Source organism: Chamaea fasciata, unplaced genomic scaffold (assembly GCF_029207755.1).
Source record: "Chamaea fasciata isolate MVZ Bird 193981 ecotype frontalis unplaced genomic scaffold, bChaFas1.0.hap1 SCAF_1, whole genome shotgun sequence".
Classification (NCBI taxonomy): Eukaryota; Metazoa; Chordata; class Aves; order Passeriformes; family Sylviidae; genus Chamaea; species Chamaea fasciata.
In genome coordinates, this window is record NW_027094086.1 from 61,290,689 (window position 1) to 61,315,524 (window position 24,836).

At 37.1% G+C, this 24,836-nt stretch overlaps 1 protein-coding gene across 1 annotated transcript in view; it reads left to right on the plus strand.

Annotated features, from left to right (window-relative positions):
- The window catches only part of INVS (inversin), an 83,365-nt gene that overhangs the window by 36,883 nt on the left and 21,646 nt on the right, over window positions 1–24,836 (plus strand). The window contains exons 5-10 of the mRNA XM_066184735.1: window positions 2,040–2,207; window positions 9,506–9,686; window positions 13,324–13,433; window positions 18,043–18,214; window positions 22,352–22,507; window positions 23,994–24,223. Coding sequence (XP_066040832.1) covers window positions 2,040–2,207; window positions 9,506–9,686; window positions 13,324–13,433; window positions 18,043–18,214; window positions 22,352–22,507; window positions 23,994–24,223 — 1,017 coding nt within the window. The remainder of the gene's footprint in view (window positions 1–2,039; window positions 2,208–9,505; window positions 9,687–13,323; window positions 13,434–18,042; window positions 18,215–22,351; window positions 22,508–23,993; window positions 24,224–24,836) is intronic.

Here is a 24,836-nt window from a genome sequence, read left to right on the forward strand (position 1 = left end):
TTAATGATGTCAAAGTTCATTGCACTGGCTCCACTGACATTCTCCTTGAGAGTAGTTACAGCAATAGAGGATTCAAAAACCATTCAAGTCTTTCTGTAACATTGTCATCCTTGTTAGAGTCTGGATGGCATGTGCTTGTGTTGCTTTTCTTCCTTTTAAAAACCTCATATTTAGAATCTTTTAATGATAAAAGTCACTAGAAAACTGCCTAAAATTACAGCAGTCATTCTGGAGAGATTGTGCTGACTTCATGACCATGCTAATTAATTAACAAAGATATGCATAAACCAGCCAAAACCATTTAGCAACCTTGCCTGTTCAGCAGATTTCCAAGCCAGTATTTAAAGCGTTGCCAGATTTCCCACAAAACATGGAGCACTTTTCTCCTGGTTCATGTCATGAGTAGTCACAGTAGCAAAAATGGAATTCAGGTAGGTGAAAAATGATCTCGGGCACAGAGTCCAACCTGTTTGACCCTGTTGGGCTTTTTCAATTTTCTTGCTGCAACTGAGCGCATCAAAATTGTCTAATATAATTCCTGAGCATGAGGGAGAACAAGTGTCTTTTACATCTGCTTCCATGTGGGTAACTGACTGGAACTGGTTGTAGGTGAGGGAAGTCAGTGAACCAAGGCTACACTGGCCTTCTGATAACCAAAAGTTACTGCTTTCATTGTAACTCTTGTTTCCAGGAATACTGGTCAGCTTCATTTAATAAACACTTATTAATCTATTACAAGTTTTTACTGGTACAAGGATGTGGTGGCACTTTGTGGAGCCCTTCTTTAGTGAGTGACAAGTAGAAAAAAAGGCTGTGCTATCTTACTGTTGTTACCATGGTACTAAGCTAATAGCTGGCAGCAACAAACACAAAGAGGCTCCTTTTTGCCTTCTTCCTTTACAGAGAAGTTAAGGATATGATAGTGAATTTACACATTCCATGTCACTGTTTAAGGATACTAATCCAGGGTGTTGTACTTCTATACACAAATGTCCTGCAGGAGTTATTTCTCTGCTTCCAATCAAAGGAATGTAATGTTTAGTAGGGGTGAGGGGGTAAGAGATCTGGGAAAAAATTCATTCTTTATCTTATAACTCTCTGTTAGTTGGCAGTTGGGAGAGGTGTGTCTGGTAAACTAAATACTTGTTAATATGCCAATGTTTTGCTGGTTAAGAAACCCCCACACATTGGTTTGCTTATGTAGTTATGGACATTGATAAGGCCTGTAAAAAGGCTGTTGGCAGTCAGGAATTGGCAAAAGGAGCATGGATTGCTTTTTGATGCTTTATTGGACTGCCGTGGGTCATTGGGCATTAGATTCACTAATATTCAACCTCAGAATTCTGCGTCATCACAGACAGTAAAGTCAAAACCTTTGTTCAAGATGGATGCAAGTCCAGTGTCAGCATTCAGTGTCACCTTCCCCTACTGGAGAGTAGTCTCCATCAATTTGTGTTATCCCACCAGAGTTTGAAATTCAAGAGGGACCACACTAATGACTGCAATTGTTCTGTAGCGCAGCTCTGGTGCGGAGGCCTGGGTCAGATGATCATTCTAGCTTGGATATCATCGCTTAATACCAAGCACAGATATTTTCTCCAGGTCTGAACTGCTGCACCAAACAGCCATCAGGGCAATGCTAAGTGGCGTGTACATTCTTCTCTTGCCAGCAAATCTTCATAAAAAGCAGTTAGTCTCCTACCAGAGATACTTAGGTTCCAAGCATACAGGCTTCTCATTTTGGATCTCATATAAGGTGGTGCAGCTTAGACCTAATTCAGACCTCAGTAGCAAAGGTGTGTGATGATCTGCTCCTACTAAGGTAGATGGGCCACTTGTTCAGCTTTGCTTAAAGCCTATTTTTACAAATTCTCTGTTGCCAGGTATGTGTGCTCAATTTTTTGTCAGTCCTCTTTATTGAAGTGTAACAAAAGCTTGCCTATTTGCCTGTTGTTTAAAGCTGGTTTTAGCCAACTTTAATTTTCATGTTTCAACAATTTTTCAATGTTTTGAAAAAGCTTGTGAAAATTCTATTCCAGCAAACTGCATTGCATTGGAGTGCCTACTACAATAACCCAGAGCATGTGAAACTTCTCATAAAGCATGATTCAAATATTGGAATTCCTGATATTGAAGGAAAAATCCCACTTCACTGGGCAGCTAACAACAAGGACCCTAGTGCAATCCACACAGTGAAATGTATTCTGGTAAGAAAGTCTGATATATATGTATATAACACTTGCTGTTCTTACTACTTTCCTCTGATAGAAATATTTTTTGTTCTTTTGAGATTTCTCATTTTTGTCCACTCACTCTTTGAGATTGAAATAATTTGCTTTTCCTAATATCCAGAACTTTGTAAGGTATAATCCTAAATATTCTTGCCCTCTCAAAAAGAATTTGAGTTCTATGGGTGAATGCCTTTGCTCTAAGTCTTGTAAGGGGAAGGAAGGGAGGAAGGGAGGAAGGGAGGAAGGGAGGAAGGACAGACTTAAAAGTTTTCCTGGATGAAATGGCCAGTCATATTGTTAATTTCAGTTGCATTTTGCACACTGATTTCCTTGTTATGTGTCTTTTCTTCATTATTTGAAAGTTTATATCTAGTTATCTGTATGGAAAACATTAGTTTAGTTTGGTTTCTCAAGTTAGAATTCTGGGAAATTGTCAGTCAGCCCACAATCAGTTTGCTGAGACACTTGCTATGTAGTTTGGTGTATGAATTTAATACTGTTTCCTTGATAGCATGTTTTCTCTTTCTGCAATATTTCAGTTTATCTTCTGCAGTGACAGTTATAATGGGTACAATGAAATTGTATGCTCACCTTGATTTTTACCTTGATTTTTACCTCAGTTTTTGTCTTGATTATTACCTTGATTTTTATTTTTTGAAAACCTCTGAGCTTCACTAACATGGAAAGATACAGAAGCCTCAGTTTAAATTTTCTGTCACATTAGAACAATTTTCCTGTATCTTTGTCTTTCAAAAATCTTTCAGAACTAGACAAAGTGATTGTACTTTAGCTGCAGGGTCTTGTATGTCTGCCTGCCTGATCAGCTTGCAAGCTGAGAACTTGAATATGAAAATGAAAACTTTCTTTTCTTTTTTTCAAACCACACTGTCAATCTTAAGAGTTACTGATAGGTTTTTTTACTATAAAAATAGTTTTAAAGAAGTTTCCAGCATCAAGGAGATTGTATTTCTATATTACTGCTGTTTATTCAATATATGTGTAATTTGTATCTAGCTGTGAAATAATTTGTTACAAACAAAATTTTGTCACAAACTTTGAATTTGTATCTACTTTTCTGCCACACTGGAGAAGTAAACTTGCGGCAAAGTACTTAAGGATCTCTGTATTTAACTGCAGACTTTTTCAAACATTAGGTAGTCAGAAGGCAAATATTTCTTAAAGTTCTGGTGTGTTTGGCTCAGACAAGAACGTCACACCCACACAGCCAATCATTCACCTCTTTCAAGGCAGAGAAGGTAGAAGGAATGCAAGAAGACTTGTGGATGAAGATAATTCCAGCTCAGCATAGAAAGCAAAAGCTGCATGCAGAAAAGCAAATTTATTCATTCTTCCCATCAGCAGGCAGATGTCAGCCACTTCCAGGAAAATGGAAAAAAAAAAGCTTCAGCATGCTTAATTATGCTTGGGAAAACAAATGGTGTAGCCATGAGCATCCTTCCTGCCCTCCCTCTGTCCCTGAGGTTTTTTTTGCTGAGCATGACATTATATGGTATGAAGTATTGCTTGGGTCAGTTTGTGTCAAGTGTGCTAGCTGTGTCCTGTCGCCTTTGATGCTCCTTCCTGTCCTGTCCCTTCTGAGCAGCCTGTAGCAGCACACCAGTCATGGCTCCATCCCACCGAGTTTCAGTAGTGGCCACTGGGTCATAGCTTTCTTCTGGAGGCCTCCAACTCCTCCTGTTTCTTTCTCATGCTGCCTGCAGTGGTATAGAGGCACTTCGGCTGGGCTGAAAAGAGCGAATTCTTGATTTCATCAAGGCTTTTTCATGCATCAGCTTAATCGTTTATATTGCAATTAGTTGCATTTATATGTGCTTACTAATGGAGTAAGTTAATAATGAGTTTAAATGAAAAACTAATTTAGCTATGCTGTAAAGTTGATGATGCAGAAATGTTGTTATTAGGTAATCAATCTGTTAACTGAATTTTTTGTTGAGTATAAATACCTTGTGGTGGTGGTACCCTGAATTTAATCCTGTAGTAAGATCTTCTCTTCAAATTGAAATGTTTTTCTTACTTTTCTTGAAGTGACAGAGCTTCACAGCTCAGACACAGCAGAGCTCATTCTTCTTCTCCTTTTTTAGCTGCTTTTTGCCATATTACCCAGTTCCAAGTCTATTGTCTAAGCATCATGTTTGATTCTCATTCCTCTCTAGGTCTTCTAACTTAATAGTTTTTCACATTCTGCATTGTATTTCTACTGGATGTACCCATAGAGTGCAAATTTCTGTCATCTTGTGTCTTAACATATAATTGCATTTTTAAGTTCATTAAAGTACTGTCTTTTGGTGATAGCAATATAAAAGCCAAGTGTCTTTATCATTATTGCTTCCCCATTTTTGATCACATCCAACCAAACCATTTGTCTTTGCTTTCTCTAAGCACTGTGCCATTGCTCAGAGAGCAGTGAGGTATCAAGGTCTACTTCCAGACTACCTTTGGTCCCTGCTGACCAAGTTATGAAGAAGAATAGTGCTGTTGTTTCTCTCTTGTTATCTTTAACACTGTGGAAGAATTCCCCAGAAAACTCTGTTTTCTCTAGTATCCTACTTGGAGTTCTCCAGTGCTGCTTTACAAAAACTTGACAAAAGTTTAGCTGCTGGTTTTATTGAGATCACAGTCTGTGGTACTGAAAAATACTGTCTTTTTTTTCTGTACTCTGCCCTTTGGGTGTGACCAGATTTTGTCTCCTGTGTAAAAATTCTTAAAAATAAGGGTCATCTTTCTGTTTGATATTTGTATAGTACGTAGTCCATTGGTATTGTCAAAATAAAAAATTATGGAAAGAGTTCAGCTGAATGCTGAGAAGGTTGGGTGTGCAGCGTTGACAGTTACACACAAATTGGTTGTATCTGATGTTGAAATCCATGAAATACAGCCAAAATGGAGCTTGGCATATGTAGAAAGTAAACATGTGAAGTAGAGAGAAACTCTTATCTGGAGATCCTTTCATGATCCATTTCCTTTTCCACCTTTCCAGATTGTGCTTGGTTACATGAAAAACATTGGGAAGATTTAAGGAGAAAGGAACAGAATAAGGTTCCATTATTATTATTGTGGAAGTACATCTTAGTATTCTCTGTCTATTTTGTATCTCTTCTCTTTAGTTATTCTTCATGGTAAGAGACATGACATTTGTTTATACCACACTTTCCATTATTGACTACAATACCATTGTTCTAATTGGCACAGGAAAATGTTTCGCTTCTGTTTCTTCTCTGTATTGTGCTTAAAATATTAATATAGTATGACAGTTTAATTATAGCTAACCAAACCCTCTTCAAATCTAAAGAAATTATACTCATGAATGTAGGCAGAAACAGGCCTAGAAAATTTTAAGTGGCAAAAAAATTCAAAACACGTGAATACTTTTAAACTAGAATATAATTAGTGGCTTTGTCATTGGAGATTCTGTACCATTTTGCAAAAATAACACTTTTGAGTATGGGGGTATTTTGTGGCAACATCTATGACTTTAAGCTGGGAGTTTTAGGATTCATTTATTTAGGATGTTGTGCTTCTGGAAGGCTTGAAAATTAGCTGTCAGGGTTACATCAGCAAATTATAAGTGAAGAAGCATTTGTTTTCTTGTTTGTCCATTTTGTTCAAACACATTTTCCTCTGGTGGACTTAGAATTTCAGTAATAACTCCTGTGCCTATCATAATTCATGTTTAGCCATTTTAAAAAGTGACTCTCATAAAATGAATTTTTGCAGTAGGCTCTATGCTCCCCCTACTGAGCTCTATGAATAGACAAAAAGTAAGCATATTATCAGTTAGCTTTCTCTTGAGAATTATTAAAGTTAGGGAAGAACATATGAGTTTTCTCTGTAGTTGTTCAGGTAAATGCTTTTGAATGCTTCTCAAAAGAAGTGTTGAACATCTTTTGATTATTGTGCTTTGTGCGTGTAACAATGTTAACTTTGATTGCATTTTTAGTTGAAAGTCATATTTATCAAGTTTTTATGTTTTTAATAGATTATCTGTTATTCTACTGGTGACTACATGTATTAGTGAACTCCAGTATGTTTCAAGTATGTAACAAAATGTGGCTGACAGTACTGATTTTGACTCTTAACAAAATGTGTCTGACAGTACTGATACCTAATCTAAAATTGATGAAGTTTTTTGTCTGAGATGGGCAACTTAATTAGCATTGGCAGATGTTATTGCTAAGATGCTGTCCATCATCTTTGAAAAGTCATGGAGGACAAGAAAGGTGCCTGAGGGCTGGAGCAAAGCCAGTGTCACTTCAATGTCTTGAGAAAGGGCCAGAAGGACAACCCAGGAAACTGCACGTATCACCTCAATCCCTGGGGAGGTGATGGAAAAGCTCCTTCAGGATGTTCCCTCTAAGCATGTGAAGGAAAAGAAGGTGGTTAGTAGTCAACACGGGTTCACCAAGGGGAAATCATGCTTGACCAATAAGAGAGCCTTCTGTGATGGCAGGACTGGCAGGGTAGATGAGGGAAGATCAGTTGGTGTTGTCTACCTTGACTTCAACAAGGCTTTTAATACTGTCTCCCATAACATTGTCATAGGTGAGCTCAAGGAGAGTGGGTTCTCTGGGTGGGCAGCAGGTGGGTTGAGGACTGGCTGAATGTCAGAGCTCAGAGGGTTGTGATCAGTGGCACAGAGTCTGGTTATAGGCCTGTATCTAGAAGTGTTCCCCAGAGGTCAGTACTGGACCCAGTCTCTTTCCATTCATTCATTAATAACCTGGCTGAAGGGGAAGACTGTACCCTCAGCAGATTTACTGATGGCATAAAACTGGGAGGAGTGGCTGATACACTATTGTGGTGTGCTACCAGTCACTGGGGCCTGCGCTGGCCAGAGTTGGGCAGAGAGGAGTCTCATCTAACCTCAACAAAGGCAAATAGAGTGTCCTGCACTGGGGGACGAATCACACTGTGCACCAGTAGAAGGACCTGGGGCTCCTCGGGCACAACAGGCTGGCCATGAGCCAGCAGTGTGCCCTGGGGGCCAAGAAGGCCATTGGTACCCTGGGATGCATTAGGAAGAGCATTTCCAACAGGTCAAGGGAGGTGATTCTTCCCTAGAGGGTCAACCCTAGTGAGGCCACATCTGAAATGTTGTGTCCAGTTCTGGGCTCCCCAGTTCAAGAAAGACCAGGAGTTAGTGGGGACAGTCCAGCTAAGTGGTATGAAGATGAGGAAGGGTCTGGAGCATCTCTTTTATGAGGAAAGGCTGAGAGAGCTGGGACCATTCAGCCTGGAGAAGACTGAGAGGGGATCTTACCAATGAGAAATACTTAAAGTGTGCATGTCAAGAGGATGGAGGCAGACACTTTTCAGTGGTGCTCAGCAACAGGACAGAGGGCAATGGGTACAAACTGAAATGTGGAATTCCCATTTGGATAGGAAGGAAAGCATCTTTACTGAGATGAAACATGACTGAGCATTGGAACAAGCTGCCTAGAGAGGTTGTGGAGTTGTCATCTCAGGAGATAATTGAAACCCACCTGGATTTAATTCTGTGCAACCTGCTGTGGTTGAACCTGCTTTAGTAGGGGGATGGACTTGGTGATCTCCAGAGACCCTTCCCAACACCAACCATTCCATAATTCTGTGATTTACATACAGTGTACAAAGTATGCAGCTCCTTAGGTCTAGAAAACTTACATTAACCAAATATTAGGAGGTTTAACTTGGCAGTCTAAGAAAGTAAACAGTAAGAAACAAAGAATTGGGACATTGCAGAGTTGAAGTTACTTCTTCTGTATCAACTTAGCCAGATTGCACTTAGAAAATATAATGAAATAGAGCTCTAAATGTTTGGGAGCTTTTGAGAGTTACCCATTACGTAGGAAATATAGAATGTACAACTTTGGTCAATTAGTATTTGCATAGAAACCATAATTCTGGAATTTCGTTTCTTTTTCTTCTTGATTTAATGTTCTCAATGTTAGATATTTGTTTTCTGTGTAATTGTTATTACACATCAAATAATGCAAATGCAAGTGATTCTACAGCCAGTTTATGTACTGGATCAGGAACTTGCTTTATCAGTTAACAAGCTGCACTTGGAATCACAATCCCTTGCTCCTCTTTCATAAATATATTGTGATATATAGTGTGGCTCTGTATTTTCAGGAGGCTTGCTTTCCTCACTTATCATGGATTTAAATTCCCTCTAGTGTTGGAAGTTAAAAATCTCAGGACTACATTCCCTTTTAATTCTGCACAGACTTCCCATGACTTCAGTGAATTGTTCTGATCTGTTGGAGGTAGAAAAGCAGACTCACTCACTCTGGTTCACTTAAGTTCTTGTTTTGACAATCTGCTTTAACTCTAGATGTTTAGTGTCCTGGTGAGTTTCTACTGTATTATTGCTTACCACTTTTTTTAGTAATACCTCTTTTTTCAGAAAAATGAAGTTTGAAGTTTGTGTTTCATGGGCCTTTATGATATTTGCTATTTAAAGATCTCTCAAATACTAAGATGATGTTCATTTGTACCTGTTCTACTCTTTTGCTGGAAAAGAGTCACGAAGAGAAATCTGTATAGAAAAACATTTGAGGGATGAAATTATCATAATAGAAAGCTATATAGCTAGGGACCTTATGTGAAAGTAATTTAGCATGTTTTTTAAGAAAAGGTGATGGAAAGTCAAAGTTATATCTATTAATGCTTATATTACATGATGAAGTGACTAATCACAAAACTTTAAAAGACTTTTTTAAATTCAAAATTAAGCCCATTAGAAGTAGATGCATTAATAGAAGTACTCTCTCACTTCTATCCTGTCAGCTAGAAATGTAGACATCTCCTTTGGAAATACTTTAGGGGTGTAAAATGCTAGAAGAATATGGTAATGAAAGTCATGAAATTAACTTGTGCAAAAAGGGAAGTGTTTTTGGAGAAAATCTGAAGATATATACATAATCTTCAACTTGTAAATCATGTAAGAGTTTTTCATTATTTTCATAAGAGCCAGAGTTCATCTTCTAAAGATCTGTTTAAGGAACCACTTGCACAGCAGACTGGTAAAACTATAGGGTATGTACCAGAAATCAGGTCTTGTACAGTAATTAAGTATAAAAAAACATTCCATACGAAATACTTGAAAGTATTTTGTGACAGCCTATACTGTCACAAAAGCATTTGGTTGTAGAGTTACATTCTACTGAACAGGGACAGTGTATCTCACTGAAAAAGCATCTGTAAAGATTGCATAGGTTTTCTCTTCAATTTAAATATTCTTAAAATTTTGTTGTTTCTTCTATTTTTTAAAGGAAGCTGCACCTACAGAATCTCTGCTTAACTGGCAAGACTATGAAGGACGAACTCCTCTTCATTTTGCTGTTGCAGATGGGAATGTAGCAGTTGTGGATGTCCTGACCTCCTATGAAGGCTGCAATGTGACATCTTATGACAACTTGTTTCGAACTCCCCTCCACTGGGCAGCCTTACTTGGTAAACTGGACAGTGCTGAAGTCACTTAGTCATTAATTAACTGTACTGTTTAATCTTTGTCTCTGATTTTCATTTTACTCCAGCCTGGCAGTATGATAGCCTATCTCTTAGAGCAAAAAGAGTTTCTGCTCAACCAGGATTAGAAGTTTGTGTGTAGACTGCTTATTTTAGCTTCAGATTCTCCAGAGCATTGTATAAAGCATTACTTCAACAGGTTATATATGCTGCTATGATTTAAGAACAATTAGAGTGTATCGAGATTGTTCTTGCATATGCAGCTTTGATCATAGGTTAAAAAAACCAGGTACTCTGGAACAGTGGTGTCTGCACAGCCCAGCATGAAAGCAACACAATCTATGGGAGTGTATGAAGAAAATATCAGAGCTTCTGTTTAATTTTTGTCTGAAAAGATAACTTGAGTAATATTTCATATACAGATTTAAGCTAATACCCTTGTTTGTTCCATATGTAAGATGGTCACATGGGGTTTGCAAGGTGCCTGAGGGAGCTGAGCTGCTCCACAATGCAGTGGTTGATGGTGGCATCATGAGACATGTGCTCATTTTCAGCCTGTTGTGATGTACTGCAGCTTATGTCTGCCTGGTTAAGTGGATTTATAATTATATTATCTACTTTTTATTAAACTACTCCTCACAAACTAAATAAGAGGCTTAAGAAGATTCCCACAAAGAAAATGCAGTTACTCTGATAATACCAGCACAAGTAAACAAGAAAAAATGGCAGAGTTGACACTTCTAGTACAAGGTCTTCATCAGACATGCTATGACAATCTAATTAGATCTGACAACGAGTTTTATTTGTATAGAGTTTTCCTCTGTTTAGATTGTTACCCAGAGACTCAGATGCTCTGTAAATTGTAACCTTGCATAGATGAATTTTGGTTTGGATTTACAAAAACTGGATCCTTGCAAAACAAGTTAAAACCTGATTAAATGTAAATAGTCTCAATGCAGGGAAACACAACCCATAAAATGACAGACACAAAAATAATATGATTTAGAAAATTTATCTCCTATTTCCATTCAGGAGGAAAAAAATAACCACTGGATAAAAGAATCTTCAAATAGTCTCTCTCCCCTTTTAACAGGCTTCATCCCAATGATCCCTTGGGACACTGCAGACAAAGAATGCCAATATAAGAATCAGATGTTCACTGGAGCAAGTTACTGTAATTCCAGTGGCAATATAAACGTAGTTTGATTATGTTTATTAAAACAAAAAAGAGAGAAGGATGTTCTCAAATTTGCATATATGTAGCGATATTGAATTTTAACAGAGAAATTGTGAAGCATTTTAAGTGTGCTAGGATCAGCTTTCCAAAGAAATAGTAATTATCACTTGGTTCTGTCCAAGAAGCAAAATTTATTGTGCTTTGAAATTGATTACATTTAAGAGAGAAGTTTTGTCTGTTGGAAAAATGGATTGTCTAATCAATGTAGAATAGAGGGGGAAGATATCCCAAGACCTCCAGACTATTCTGTGAACCTGGTGAGGTCTCTAGGTGGCATGTGCTCTCTGAGAATCTCTGGTTAGTCGATCATTATTAATTTTCAGGGTTATGGTTTTAAGTTGAAGTTAATGTTCTATGTAGTTCTTAAAGGGAGTAAGATGTTACTATATAGGTTAACAGTAGGAGATTTAAAGCAGTGCAGGGAACTTTAAAGATTTAAAAACTTGCTTCCACATGTTTTCTTAGATGTGATGGATTGCATGTGACTGCATCTTAAGGGCGTTGTTGCTCCTCTTACCTTTTCTTTTGTGTAGATAAAAGTCTTAGCCAAGTTACATCTCTGCCAAATAAAAATACAAAACAAACCACAGTTCTTGACCTCAAGAAATGAGATATAATATTTACATTAATGTCCAAGCAAGATCCACCTTTACACCAATTTCTTTACTGTTGCACCCAATACAATTTTTTTCTTTCAACTCCCTCAAGACTTATTCTCGTAGATAATTTAGCTAGACCTCCTGTCCTGATTATGGAGTTAAGTTCCCTTTTTCTAATTGTATATCCTGAAAGTTCAGGAATCTTTTTTTTCAGGCTCAGTACTCCTATGGTTTTTCTGCTAGGATTCCGCTCCAAAGCAACTTCTTCCAGTGAACCTCAAATTGCTTCTTATACTCTTGAGGTGGGAATAGCATAGCAACGTTATATCTCTTCTTTTTGGGTTGGTGGTTTGTTTGGGTTTTTTTGTTGTTGTTTTTTTGGTTTTTTGGGTTTGGTTGTTGTTTTTTTTTTGTAGGAAGGGACAGAATAATGTGATGTTCTGCATCCAGGCTTCTCTTAATGCCTAACAGGAAAGAGGAGTCTTCCTGTATTCCCTAAGACCCCTAGAAAGAAAAAATGCCCACATAACTCTTCATCCTTTTTGACTCAAGTTACCATTTTCTCTCATTTCTGATACTTTTGTACACATAAAGTTTCAAAGTGCCATTTCACAAAAGGGGGCTTGCCTAGTCCTCCATGTCTTAGGTTTTCAAGAGCTACAGACCACAAGTGTAAACCAGCTTCCTTCTGTAATTGCTGGTGTTTTCATTAAAAATAGTCTGCTGCTAGCAGGAAGGTTTACCTACCGTTTCATTTATTCTAAAGTGATTCAAGACAACTGTGCAAAAGTAACAAGCTGCAAAATTGATTGCTTTTCTAACATATGAGGTACTGGGAGTTTTCACCTGTAAAATCAGAGTGGTTTTATAGTATTGCTTAAAATACCAAATCATTAAGATACTCCGTGAGCTGCATATGCCAACAGAAACAAGTATACAAATGGACTGGTTAACTTTAGTGGCAATATACTGTATTTGTCTTTGTTTTCCTGTCTGTGAAGTGAATATAAAGTTTACCCATCCTTCAAAAGTGTTGTGATTTTAATCTCAAAATATTTTAATCTGTTTTTAGGGAAGGAGTTGTGTGTGAGTTTGTTTATAGCAGCTGGTAGTAGACTAGCCTCTGATTCTGCTATACATTCTCAGATGAAATTTTAGTTAAATAAAACCGAAGTAAAGAATTTACAGTTCTGTAAGTCAAGTGAAAATGAAATTGTCAACATTGGTTTAGCTTGTCTTTTAATGCAAATGGACAAATGCTCATCATCATCAGCCTATGCTCACTTTACTGTTTCTGACTGATCTGTCACTCAAATGCAGCATCTCAATTGTGTTATTATAAGCTTTTTCTGGAAATATTTGACCAATTCAGTACTAAGTTAATATCATAGCTATCTGGCCAGTTACTGCTGGTTTCTTTATTTAGGGAAAAGCTCTAGTGATTTCTGTTAAAAGAAATTTTGTATTTATAAGTCATTCTGATTTATAGATGCCCCCCCCAAAAAATGACAATACAGAGTATGGCACTGGAGCACTACTGGGAAGAAAGAATATGCCAGACTTAATAGTTCAAATATCAAGTCTTATGTTTCTCTCTTACATTTAAACTATAATGACTACAACATAAATATATGACTATTTATTAAAGTCTGTTCTTTTTCTTCTGTTTCATTTGAGTTTAGTTTTTTTTGTTTGTCAGCAAGTTTTTTAAAATTTTTTTTAACTAAGCTTTTTATTGACTTTGGGATTTGATACAAATTTGTTTTTATTATATTGTTTTCCTCAGGTCATGCACAGATTGTCCATCTCTTACTAGAAAGAAATAAGTTTGGAACTATCCCATCTGATAGTCAAGGTGCAACACCCCTACATTATGCAGCTCAGAGCAACTTTGCTGTAAGTAGAACATACCCTAAATGTGAAGTAAATTTATTTTGCTGAAATCTGTATAGTTTAACAGAGTGCTTGAGTTGTTTTTGAAATAATATAAACACAGTGGTTTTGGCATGAGTTAATTCAGAGTTCTCTTATGCTATGTGATACAAATGTGGCTAATTTCAAACTATTAAAAGATAGATTTACAAAAACTAACCTTCTGTACAAAAAAAAAGGCCCTTTGAGCTATATGTTTGCATCAGAAAACACAATAGTCATTCAGTTACTTCAACAGAAAGCAGAATGACACCTACTATTTCACAGTGCTTTCAGGTCTTAGGGCTCATTATAATGAAGTCTAAGCATTTATAAGGTACCTAGAGTAAGATGACCTGTAGGTGTATTTGTACAGCTGCTGCAGGACCAGTCAAACCACTCTTTGCATTCAAGAAGGTGATTAATTTATGAATATTTGGCATTATAAATGAACTGTTGTCTCGTGAAGCTCAGCTAAAGAGTTGAATGCCTTTTGTCATAAATCTTCAGGAACGCTATATTTTTTAAATTTTTAAAAATATTGTTTTTAACTCAGACAACAAAGAACATTGGTTTCTCAGACAGCTTAATTCCTATGCTTTGGTATAATAGGTAACTTTTTTTTCCAGAGCAAGATCAGGTACAGTAGAGCCAAGTATAAAACTCAGCACTTCAATGATTGCCAGTTACATATGTTGCAGAAGTAGTTCTCAAGCACTAGAAATTAAGAAATCTTTTTTTAAGCTCCTTTAACTCTCATAGTTTTCATACCCTCCCTTTACAGAAAGGGTAATTTAGTGCCTAATTAATGTAATAGTTATCTAGTCCACATTGCAGCATTTTCATAGCAGGGATAGTAATTTGGGTCTTTCTTGCATATCTACATGTTAACAAGGAAAATAAAAAGGAAAATTTAAATGCCCTTGAGGATAATTCAAGTTAACAAATCTGGAAGTAGTATTGAAAGAGGAAACAGACCAATATCTTTGCTCCCTTGTGAGAGTGAGTTTTAGGGCTTTGGTGGGGCTTTTTTGGAGGTGGTCTTAAGACCATCCAGATATTTTTTAACTTCAGACTTCTATTGAAGCATATCTCTCTGTGTAATCTTCACTTTAGATAATTTTTTGTTGATGCTGATTTTTGTCCATTTAGGGCCATGTACAATTTGAGTCTAACTCACACATCTAAAATATTTGTGGTGCTAAAGCCTTTCTTTCATGTTTGAGTTAAACTCACAGAAAAAAAAAAGGTTTGGTTTACCATCTGGTGATTATCTCCACATTCTTTTATCTTGTGGGGTTTTTTTTCTTTTCTGTATTGATGTATTTCTAAAAAGATTTTTCATACTGGCTTTCTTTCCCTGGGCTTGATTCAGTTGAATGAAACGTCTTCATTATGTTGCTGCCTTTTCTGATGGGAATCAGCCAGCTAAACTGTGATATCATCTGTGTTTTAATGGGAAATAAAGTACATTGTAGAATCAGACATTCTTATGTAATCTTGTCTACTTACAATGAATGTACTGTTTCCCATCTTACATGAAAAATCACACAGGAGAGTTTCATTCAGGTCTGCTAGCCTCTTTTAGCTGGTGATGTACTCAACAGCCCCTGCCTAAATAATGCCTGAAGTCTGTTTTCACCAGTCCAGTTGTTTCTGAGCACAACTATTTGCTTTTTTTCTCCTTTACATGTATATCATTGAGTAATTCCCACTACTGCACTCCATATACATGGTCAAAAAACTGAGTGGAGTTACATCCATGTTTGTTTTGGCAGTAGCATCTCTATACTCATGGTTTGAGAGCCACATTGTTATTCTGTTCAGTCTGCCCAAGTCACACCTAACCCACTTTGTTTAGGTGTGGTTTTTCTCAGTTAAAATGAGATGTTTCTTAGTCCCTAACAAGAAGAAAGTTTGTTCCTTTGTGTTTATGGTAAATATTTGCATGGCTTTCAGTTTGATTTGATTTGATATCTTGTTTTTTACTCTGTTTCTCTGTGGGTTACTTATTATAATATGACATTTTTAGGTTTTTTTAAAGACTGAAGAGATTGAGCCAGCACTTAATTTATGTGAAGAATTTGTTCCCTAAGACTAACTTATCCCGACTTGCTATAGACAGGAAATGTTCTAGAAGAAGAGATGTTACCTAATATAACTACCCAAATTTAGATGTCTTGGGTATCCCACAGGAGGTCCCAAGAAACATTGCTATTTAAATTTTTGAATTTCATGTCTGAAGGAAGATCAGTGAATCTTTATTTCCAGATCACAGAATATTCTGAGTGGGAAGGGATCCACAAGGATCATCAAGGCCAGCTCTTAAGTGAATGGCCTGAACAGGGATTGAACCAAGGTGTTGTTAGCACCATGCTCTAACCAACTGAGCTAAGATGCTTCATACTGATTTTAGTATGCAGGACTAAATTTTTTTTTTCTGAATTTTCCAAGACGTGTTCAAAACAATGTACTTTTCTTTCATGAATTTATATAGATTGTTCTAGTAAATGAAATGTGGATACCCTGTCTTATTTTTAAATATTCAAAAATAATATCTAGTATTTTTCAGTTTCCTGATAGCCCAGAATTAAATGTTTCACATTTAGCTCTCTCCTTTACTGTTATTTTTCAGCTTCGTTGTTTTTTATGTTGTTTTCTCCACGTTTTTTAGTAGTGTCAGAATACATGTGATCTTTCATAACAAAATACATGTAGAATGAAACTGATTGTTACTTCTATTTCCTGATTTGCTAATCATTCCAGTGTAATTTAATTTTGTTTTGTTTTCAAGTTGTGGTAACTTCATTTTGGAAAATAATGCTTATAGCATTATTAGTTGTGGGATTATTATTATTAGTTGTGGGATTTTCTTCCACTTTTTCTAACTAAAAGCTGTAGAAAAGAAAGAGTCATTGAAAGAAGTGTAGCTTTGCCAAAAATTACTGGAAGAATAAAATATTTGTATTTTTTAGAACATGTACCTCAGTATTGAAGAAGTGCAGCCTTTGCAGTGCTTTTCAGTCTGCAGGATTTCCAGCAGTGCCGAACCCTGGGAGGGTGCTGAGTTTCAGCCTAATGAGAGGCTGTTTGTGTCTGTGGTGTAGCAGTAGTCAGTGTGAGTACACAGAGCTATAAACTCATGCTGGGTTTGTGTGGAAAGCTTTATGCTTCCATCTCTCCTTGCTTCTGGCTGGACCTTTTCACAATAAACTGGAGGTTCAGACCGAAATTCACAAAGCTGTAAGGATCTTAGATCAGTAGCATAGGATAAGTGAGAAATTTCCTATTTCTTTAGAGGGATGAAATAGTAAGTGGTAGTGAAAAAACAAATCCAAATTGATCAGTGGTACTTAGGCATTCAAACACCTTCATGATTAAAAAAAATTAGTTCATTATAGCCAGAAAATTCCTGTCCTACCTAGAGCAGTGATAGAGCTGTTATGGGGTCACACAGAGGAATGGCTAAGATACTGTTAATATTAAAATATAAAGTAAAATAATGAAACCTGGGGTTTTTTCATGTTTTTATTGGCTAGCCTACCAGTGATTCATATCAGATGTTTCCCAGCTGTTACATACACAGCCTTTTAAGGCATTAGATAGAAAAGGGAAAATCTTCCTTTTATTCTTTTTCTAATAGTTGTGATTTTCTTTCCCTTCCTTTCCTAGGTGACTCATTAAGAATCTAGCAGCAGGTTAAACAAGTGGACTTATTTGCTGACACCTTAACACAAACACATAATTTAAAGAAATAATTCTTTTTTGCCTTGATTTGAGATTTTAGTTTACAGTTACAGTGGAAAGACTGGACTCAGATGTAAAGATTTCCTTAATATTTTCTCATTTATAGTATTTTGGTAATTAGTAACATGATGATGTTAATAAACATTAGAAATACGTCTATGTTGACCCTTTTTTTTTTTAACAGTCAAAATATTAGAGGTAGGCAAGGTAAGATATTTTCATGTGCAGTTGTATTTATAATTGGAGAGAAAAATATATATTGGGAGAGTATTTTGAAAGAACATTGTTTTTAGGGTAACTTCAGATTTGGCATTAGAAGGAATTTCTTCACAGAAAGGCTGATTGAATGTTGGAATAGGGTAGTGGAGTCACAAGCCCTGGAGGTATTTAAGGAAAGATGGGACTTGGCACTCAGTGCCATGGTCTGGTTGACACGGTGATGTTGGACTCGTTGATCTCAGAGGTCTTTTCCAACCTGAAGGAATCTGTAATTTTTTCATCACAGTATTACAGTCATATTTTGATAAACCCATGGTATTTTTCCCATTGCTTTCTTCACAGAGACTGCAGTGTCTTTTGCTTCCTTGTGATGAACACATTGTATTTGACACTGAAAAGAAAAGAGCGTTAAATGACAGTGTTAAACTCATAGTTAAGGATGCACTATGATCATTGGCAAGGGAAAAGACATAGCAGAAGATACAGTGCTCCTGTTGAGCTATTACTCTTTATAAATATAAAAGCAAAAAGGAAGCTTTGATTTGCTTCATAAGCAGCTACATGAGACAATAGTTTCTTGTTGTTGCAGATTCCTTTTAATGTTAATTTTAACAGTATGTCTTTTCAGGAAACAGTTGAAGTATTTTTGAAACATCCTTCTGTAAAAGATGACTCAGATCTTGAGGGAAGAACGTCCTTCATGTGGGCAGCTGGCAAAGGCAGTGATGATGTCATTAGGACTATGCTGACTTTAAAATTGGATATTGATATCAATATGACAGACAAATATGCCGGCACAGGTAAGATGCTTTACAGTAGAAAGCCACTTCATATTTCCAGTCTGTGTGATTTCCACCAAGTGAAAACATTGTTAGAATCTATACTAATGTTTTTCTGAACGTGTTCTTCAATCCTGAAAACATTTCTGCATTTGTTTAATTACATGTATGAGTCAGTTCGTTGCCTTGTTGTGGGAAAGAAACAAAACCTTTTCTGCACAGATTGGAACAGTTCATTTGAAGTGTAGCAAGAAGAAAGGCACTGCAATGCTATTTAGTTAGTTCTGTAATCCTGTGGAAGGAAGAGCTGTGCTGTAATTTGAAGAATAAAATTAAACATAGTTGCATAAAAAACTCTTCCTGAAAATGCCTGTTCAAAAATGTATTTGACAGTACACAAATACTTTGAAACAATACGGAGCACTCTAACCAGTGAAGTAGCTAAATTGTCATCATGAAAATCGTTCCATAGTTACTTACTTGTAAAGATAGTGAAATAAAGATCAGAGCAATTGCACTTCTGTTGTCCAAACGAGATCAAACTTGATATCCCCCAAATTTATCATCCTGTTATCTGCCTGAAACAAATGATAAGTAGGCAACACAGTGTTTCAGGATTCAAGCATGCACGTAGTGAAATATAGAATTTCCTGTAGTAACTATGAATTTGTCTCCTTTAAAGAGAAAAAATGGTAGAAACATTGTACCTATGTAGTGCTTTCCACAAAAACAGAGTAACAGTTCTGACAGGTGAGAGAGACAGGTGTTGAAGTGTTTATATATTCAACAGTGTTGGAAATTTAGGAAAAGTAGTCGAGTTGTATAGTATGCTGATGGCATCTGAATGAAAAAACCAAATCTATCCACAGGAGTTTGATAGCAGGGCTTCAGGGTGAGCTGTGTGTGGGGAGATCAGGAACTACCCAATGCCAGATACAGTCACAGAGTTAGAAGCGCAAAAAATATATGTGTCAAGGTTGTGTGGTTCAGTATTTGAAACTTAGTATGCATCAATATTGTTTTCATATTATAAACTAAATTTTTAAAGTTTCCTTCGATGATATGCTAGATCTTAACAAAAAGCAATTTATAGTTAACATAAAATCCTGTTTAAACATCTAAATTTTTGTTCTTCTTACAATGTAACACACACAAAATAAATCAGTCTTTCCAAGTTGCGATAGTTTGAAATTTTTGAGTGTAAGAAGTAGTGCAACAAGTAAAATCTCGGTCTTCATGTATGATGACGTTACCAACTAAATATTCTACAATTTTATTATTATTTCATCTTTTATCAGTCTCACCTACACTTGCTCGTTCCCTTTGAAATACCTCTCAGTATTTGTTTCAGACCTTAAGGTGCAGCAATGTTGTTGTTACTGTGCAAACCTCCTTACAAAGGTTTTTTTTTCTTTGCAGGCAGTAATCGGTAATCACATACTGTGTTTCTGAAATTACTCAGGTGTGTTTTTCATGCTTGAATAATTCAGGTGGTTGGCTTTATTATCTTTCAGTCTTAAACCTTTCCTAGCGGTGATATGTAATCACCTTTTAATCTCGGTTTCGTTGTAGGGCTTTTAATCCAAGGAAATGAATGGATTTTCCATTTGCTTGAGAGTGCCGTTGTGTAGAACACGGGCATAGTGTGGAAGTGGGGAGCTGTGCTGCCGAGCAGCCCGAGCTGCACCATTGTGCCACCGAGTGCATAGCATGGGCTTTATTATAGCGAGCTCTAAACATAAAAGGAAGCCCACCAGTAAATCACTCTCTGATTTTTTTATTTTTTTTTTTCCCCAAAGGACTTTAATCATTCCCAAGTTTTCGTGAGGGAAAAGCAGTGTTGCGTTCGGACGGGAAAGTATGCATTAATAGAAAATAGCGCACATGCCTCCGTGCCTGGGATACAGTTGCTGAGCAGAGTTCAAGGCTGTGTTTTTCTGACTTTTGTGTGCAGGCTCAGTTCACCTCGGTTGTAATGTTGCGTTAACGCAGCCTTTTGCTTTTACTCAAAAAGAGCAAGCTCTCCATTGAGCTCTGCTAGAACATCGAGACTCTCGGCATTGTGTAGGAAAATGACACCAAGGGAAAGGAATTTCCCTCCTCTCGGAGATCGGCGCTGCAGGAGCATTACAGGGGCAGCTTTATAGCTCTGCCGTCACTGCGCACAATGGAGAGGGCTCTGTCTGTCGGCTGAACAAAGGGCCCATTGTGACCAGCTGGCTGAAGAATCTCTTCAGTCACCGTGACTCCATCACAGAAAATTTGGCTTACAAGAAAATATTGAGCACAAAGTGCGAAACAAGATGCCTGCGTCAGAATGAGTGATGGGGGGAAGAACTGGCCAAGCTGACACAGCAGCTCTTTTTCTATTGTATTGTTACACACACCCCATGTGTCATCTCATGGAGTGGTTTACTGCCTTTGGTTTCATAAGGGATTCAGGACAAAAACCAGAACCTAGAGTTTATTGTGAGGTCAGGCCATGAAAACCAGGCCCAGCCAAATGTACGACACGGCAGGGATCTCATCCTTGGCCAGTTCCTACTGATAGCCACCCACTCGCAGTGGCTGCTGCACAGGCACTCGCTTTTCACCGGCGCCAGGAGCTCCGCTGCGCTTTTAGCCTGCTGCGCTTAAACTTCAATCAGCGCCCTCTCGAAGGCATGATTTCAATTTTCACTTCTCAGAGTGTCTCTGGCTCTGACCCCAGTGCTTAGTCCGTGTCACAATGTTACTAGCACTTACTTTGTGACTCTGTTTCAAGGCAGCGAACACCAGCTGGATTCGGGTCGATGACGACATGAGCAGCCTGAGCATTTTAGTAGGGCCTGTGTAACAGGTTGTGCTGGGTTTCTGTCTCATAAGCTGGTACTGCTTGTAAACAGTAGCTGGCAAATACAAAAACGCTGTTTCTATATTCTGGCTATGGTTCAAGAAGCTGCTCCTCTTAATGCTGGTCTTTGAGGTGTGCATTTCCGTATCATGCCTCTGCTGGATCGTGACAGTGTCTGTTTTAACGTTAAACAAAACCTTTTATTTAATTTTATTAATACGGACATGTAGGTAGCGTTTACAGCCCCACATTTTGTTTGCATGAGCAGATTCAGTTCTCACTGAGCATGAATATTTCTGAAATTTCATGGGGAAATGTGAGTTCACTTTATTAAATGCACACTTATAAACCCCCTTGTTTTGTGGCCTTATTCTATATTACTTTGATTTTATTCTCTATAAAATAGTCTACATTTAAGGCAGTATGAGAATGCAGATTGTCTGATTTGACTGCTGACTGTAGGAAATAACCCAAACCATTTTTGAAGTCAAACTGTAAGTGAAACCACCAATACACGTGTTCTCCATTGGTTTGGAATCTCATTGCTGTGTGCAGTAGTTCTTCCCTTCAAAAAGAGCCATGAACTGGTCATCCTCGACTCTGGCTGACAGTGCCTGCAGGATACTGTGTTAGGCAATAACAACTCCAGTTACAGGACACCACATCTTTACCTGAGTTCTGAAGTAGCAGCATCGGTCTTTCTGTTATCTTTTTCTTTTTCTTGAAGAAAACAGGGAGCCCGAGATACTGTGCAAGATATGATGCGATGGTCTTCCTACATAATTTCATATAAAATTTTCTCCAGGTAATTCTGGAACAAAAAAAAGGGTGCAAGGAGGTGTAGGAATAGCTGTGTGGTTTTCTGAAGTTAGTTTTAATTGAGACAACTTTGCTTACTTGAAAGAAAAAAGTAATTTTCAGGAAAACATTGAAGAAATACTGAAAGCTTTCTTTCACTGGTGGTAAGCAATTTCAGAAATGCAACAAAACAAAGGTAGAAGTAAATCATGTTATGTTTTCTTAATCAGAAGCTGCTATTCTTGCACAAATCCTCACTATAAGCCAGTCTTGGTGGTGCTAAATGTAAAATTGCTCTTTGTGCAAGTTAGAAACACGTTTCAGGGCTAACAGTTTTTCTGCTTGTTGCTTGTGTGGCAAGAAAGTTGCATCATCGCTTGTTACGATTCTTCAGTTTCTTGAGGTTGAAAAGTACTTTAGCCACCCAAATAGATGTAATTAATTTTTATTTTGACTGTCCTAATTGTGGATCTCTAAAGCTCATGGCACTGTTTTGTTTTTTTTTCCCTACTATTTTATTCTTCCAGCACTGCACGCTGCTGCCCTTTCTGGCCACGTCAGCACAGTGAAACTGCTGCTGGAGCATAAGGCACAGGTGGATGCTCTGGATGTGATGAAACACACCCCGCTTTTCCGGGCCTGTGAGATGGGTCACAAGGAAGTGATTCAAACACTCATTAAAGGTCAGCTCTCAGGACATTAAAAACCTGCTCAGAGTTCTGCTGCTGCTTCCTGTGGGAATGGGAAATAAACAGCTGTGCAAGGGGTGGGGTAGGAAATTGCTTCCCTCAAGCAGGTTTTGTTTGTAAATTCCCCTTGTGAAATAGCCCTAGTCAATCTAAAAGCTTATCAATGATGTGCAAAAAGGTTAGAAGCGTTAAATACAGAACTTTCAAAATTGGGATTGTTCTTTTCACGGCTCATTTCTGCTTAAGCCTTTGCAAGTACATTCTAGTGTCTCAAACCAACTCTTGCCCAGCAAGTCCTTTCTTTTAGATTTTTGTGTGGTTGTTTTTTTGGGGGGTTTTTTGTTTGTTTGTTTGGGATTTTTTTGTTGTGTTTTTTTTTCCCCACAGTAAATAAGACCAAATTAAGCTTTCTTCAATTCTGTGGAAAACCTTTTTTAGGGTTCTTTGAAGACTTTTGAAGTGAATTTTTTTTTTAATGTAGATAAATATCAAAAGTCCTACATCATTACTTTTTCTTCTGGTTGGTTTTTAAAAGCAGTATTTTGTTTGTAGGCAGAAATAGGATTTAGATAATTGTAAGATATCTGCTGAAGAATAAGAAGTACAGTGAAAGAACAATGGCATCTCACATGCAAAAATCTGTCATTTTAGCTTCCCAGAAACATCTCTAGTTCAGACATTATCCCACTTATGGATAGATGAAGTATCCAGGCCAAATTTTGCAAGTTTTCGATCAACCAGCCTTTCTTACTGAAAAATGTTCTTCCTTCCATGATCTGCTGGGCATATTTTAACCTCCTGTTAAGCTTTTCTTCCCACTCCCTGTGCTATTTAGCTTTTGTAGATGCGAGAAGCTTGGCTATCAGAATCTGAGTTATGTTTAATTAAATATTTTATGATATAGAGAATCATTGTTGCTGGTTATTTCAAGTTCTTGTATTTGTGGGGTTTTACTTTTGTACAGAATTTTTACATCTTGCAAGAATATATAGAGAAATTAATTATCTGTATAAAAGAGCCTTAGAATGCTTGAATTTAAAAAAAGCTTATTTTAAAATTATTAGTACATTGTGAATATTTTATCTTGTCTGCTTTAGAGATTTAAAAAGACATTTAATCCAATTTTTAGAAGTTATTTTGTTGTTAAGAAAGAAAAGTTCTACTGAAAATTCATAGACCTGAAACAAATAAAATAGGTGTTTCATAGGCATTTGATAAGTCTGGATATTCTAAAGCATGTTAGAGGATAGTCAGAGAATTAAAAAAAAGTTACATGCCTGACCCTCTTTGAAACTATTTCATTCCCAATTAATTTTGATATAAGATTTAGGATTTGAGTGACAAAATTTAAGTTGCTTTCTGAAAAACTTCTCTAAATTGTCAGTTTATGAAATAAGTTCTAGTTGAACATAAACTCACTCTTTTCTTGGCATTCAACAGTACTTTCTTTTTGTGCTCAAAAACGTATTTGTTTTTACAGGAGGAGCAAGAGTAGATTTGGTTGACCAAGATGGCCATTCACCCCTTCATTGGGCAGCCCTGGGAGGAAATGCTGACGTGTGCCAAATCCTGATAGAAAATAAAATCAACCCTAATGTGCAGGATTATGCAGGTAGAACACCTCTGCAGTGTGCTGCTTATGGAGGTTACATTAACTGCATGGTAGTGTTGCTGGAAAACAATGCAGATCCAAATATTCAGGATAAAGAGGTATGTTGTTCTTCTCTGAGGTATATAATTAACTTTAGAATAACCATAAATTGAAACATTTGCCTTTTCTTCAAGGTCATTCTCTTTTCCAGGGCATAGAAACATCTGTGCTGCTGTTTGTCACAAAAGGAAATGCATCCTTGGTGTCATTTTCCCTAAGCCTTCACTTCTAAAATCTCAAAAGAAAAGTAGTATTTTAATATGTGGCATGTATTGAAGATTTGTATTTTTCCAGATCACTTTTGGTTTTTCCTTATCAAAGTGTGATCATATGAGGAGTCATATTAAAGATCTGATTTCTTCTATCATTCCTTATTAACAGCTCACATGGGAATGGGATTTTAGTCTGTTCTCCAGTATACAGAGAGAGAAAGTAAGGTACTACAAGTGAGATTGTGTAATAACTGCTTCTATTACTTGTCCACATTATGTACCCACACATGTATGACTCTTCTAGGTGAAAAAGAAAAGAACACTGATTGGTTTATATGTCCTTTTGTGCCATTATTGAGGCAGTAATTGAAATTAGGAGCCAGAATAATTGTGCAACCTATAACACATTTCTTTGTTATATGACGTAATTTCTCAGAAGTCAGTAGAATCTCATCAGTCA